This window comes from Glossina fuscipes, unplaced genomic scaffold (assembly GCF_014805625.2).
Source record: "Glossina fuscipes isolate IAEA_lab_2018 unplaced genomic scaffold, Yale_Gfus_2 91, whole genome shotgun sequence".
NCBI lineage: Eukaryota > Metazoa > Arthropoda > Insecta > Diptera > Glossinidae > Glossina > Glossina fuscipes.
Genome location: NW_023998445.1, coordinates 664099 through 665539, shown reverse-complemented (window position 1 = coordinate 665539; position 1441 = coordinate 664099). Strand labels below are relative to the sequence as shown.

Here is a 1441-nt window from a genome sequence, read left to right as displayed (position 1 = left end):
ATTTAATATTTTGTCGACACATATTGATATTGTTGCAGAAGCGAAATGATGAACGCCATATATAAATGAAAATGAGTAAATTGCAATATGTCTTCTTTTCCTTTCGTTACAGGATATATCTATACTTATACCAGAACACTCGCGCTATATAACAAATTTCAGTTGAAGATTTTTTTGGTCTTTATATCTCATTATTTTGTGAAAATTAGAGATTTATACATATGTATGTAAGTTGAAAAACCAACAAGCAAATATTGCTATTAAAAAAAATTTGGAGAATATATCAAGTGAATGGAGCTTCGCTCTACTTTATGATCAAGTAAATATATTTTACAGGTCATCATCATTTGACTTGGACGCTTTTGCTCTTTTTCCATCGATTTTTTTATCTGTTTGGAGATGCCTTCAGATAATACAGCATTGCTTCTAAAAAAGGAAAAGTACACTCTCAATACAATACAATTTCCAGATATTTTCAAAATACTTCGTAAAATGCTTGGCATTTATTGTTCTTTGATCGATTAAAAATATGTTGTTTAAAAAAATGTGTGTGATCCTTTGACTTGCACATTCACAATGCTGAAAAACAAAAATGACCTCAAAAACCACCGACAATTTTGTCAATAGGAATCCCGTCGGAATCTCCGGCATTTTCTAAGGCAAAAAGAAAAATACAACTCGAAATTCTGTTAGAAAGCCTTCTTTAGTTAGAACCAAATATTTTTTATTTTGTATACTTATATATTCTTGGAAACATAATAAGAAAAGTATGCACGCATACGAAAAACTTTATGTCTATAAATGTTATTACAGTCTTACTTACTTTAAAACTGAAAGTTGCGCTTCAACGGATTGAACGAAATGTAACGTTGGATCGTATGTAATACAAATCATTCCTACAAATTTCACAGAGGTTTATTGAAGCGTTTGGAGAATACAAAGTGTAGAATGCTTTAATATAAACAGAGAAACGAGATCCAATGTCATTTGGTTTTTTTACGTATGTATACACTTATGTACACGCCATACATAGCTCATATGCAGTTAAGAGTTCGAAATTGTATATGCTTTGGCTTTGTAAACGTTTGTTACAGTGTGAGATCCGATTCTTCTTCGCTTTTGCTCTTCCATCATCTCCTCTAGATGTATATATAGTGTTTTAGAAAATACGCGAACTAAACTTATTTAATTTTACAAGTTATCCGCCGGAGTGGCTTCAAATCTCAAGTGCGCTTTAAAGAAAAGAATTTATTCTCCTGTTAAATTTATTTAATGTGTATGTGTAAGATATAATCTAAGTATCGATCCCTTCTTCCCACAAAAGATTGGATGTGACCAGCGTAAGGTTGTCACAGAAAGGAAATTAATATATTTACTGCTTCGATAATTAATATAAAAAAACATTGCTAAGCGTAACGAATTTATAAATATTGTTAAAAAA

General features: G+C 30.6%; 1 protein-coding gene across 1 annotated transcript in view; it reads left to right on the top strand.

Annotated features, from left to right (window-relative positions):
- Positions 1-166, top strand: part of LOC119638598 (probable RNA helicase armi) — a 4290-nt gene extending 4124 nt beyond the window's left edge. Inside the window, exon 5 of the mRNA XM_038035465.1 lies at positions 113-166. Coding sequence (XP_037891393.1) covers positions 113-166 — 54 coding nt within the window. The remainder of the gene's footprint in view (positions 1-112) is intronic.
- The last annotated feature ends 1275 nt before the right edge of the window (positions 167-1441 follow it).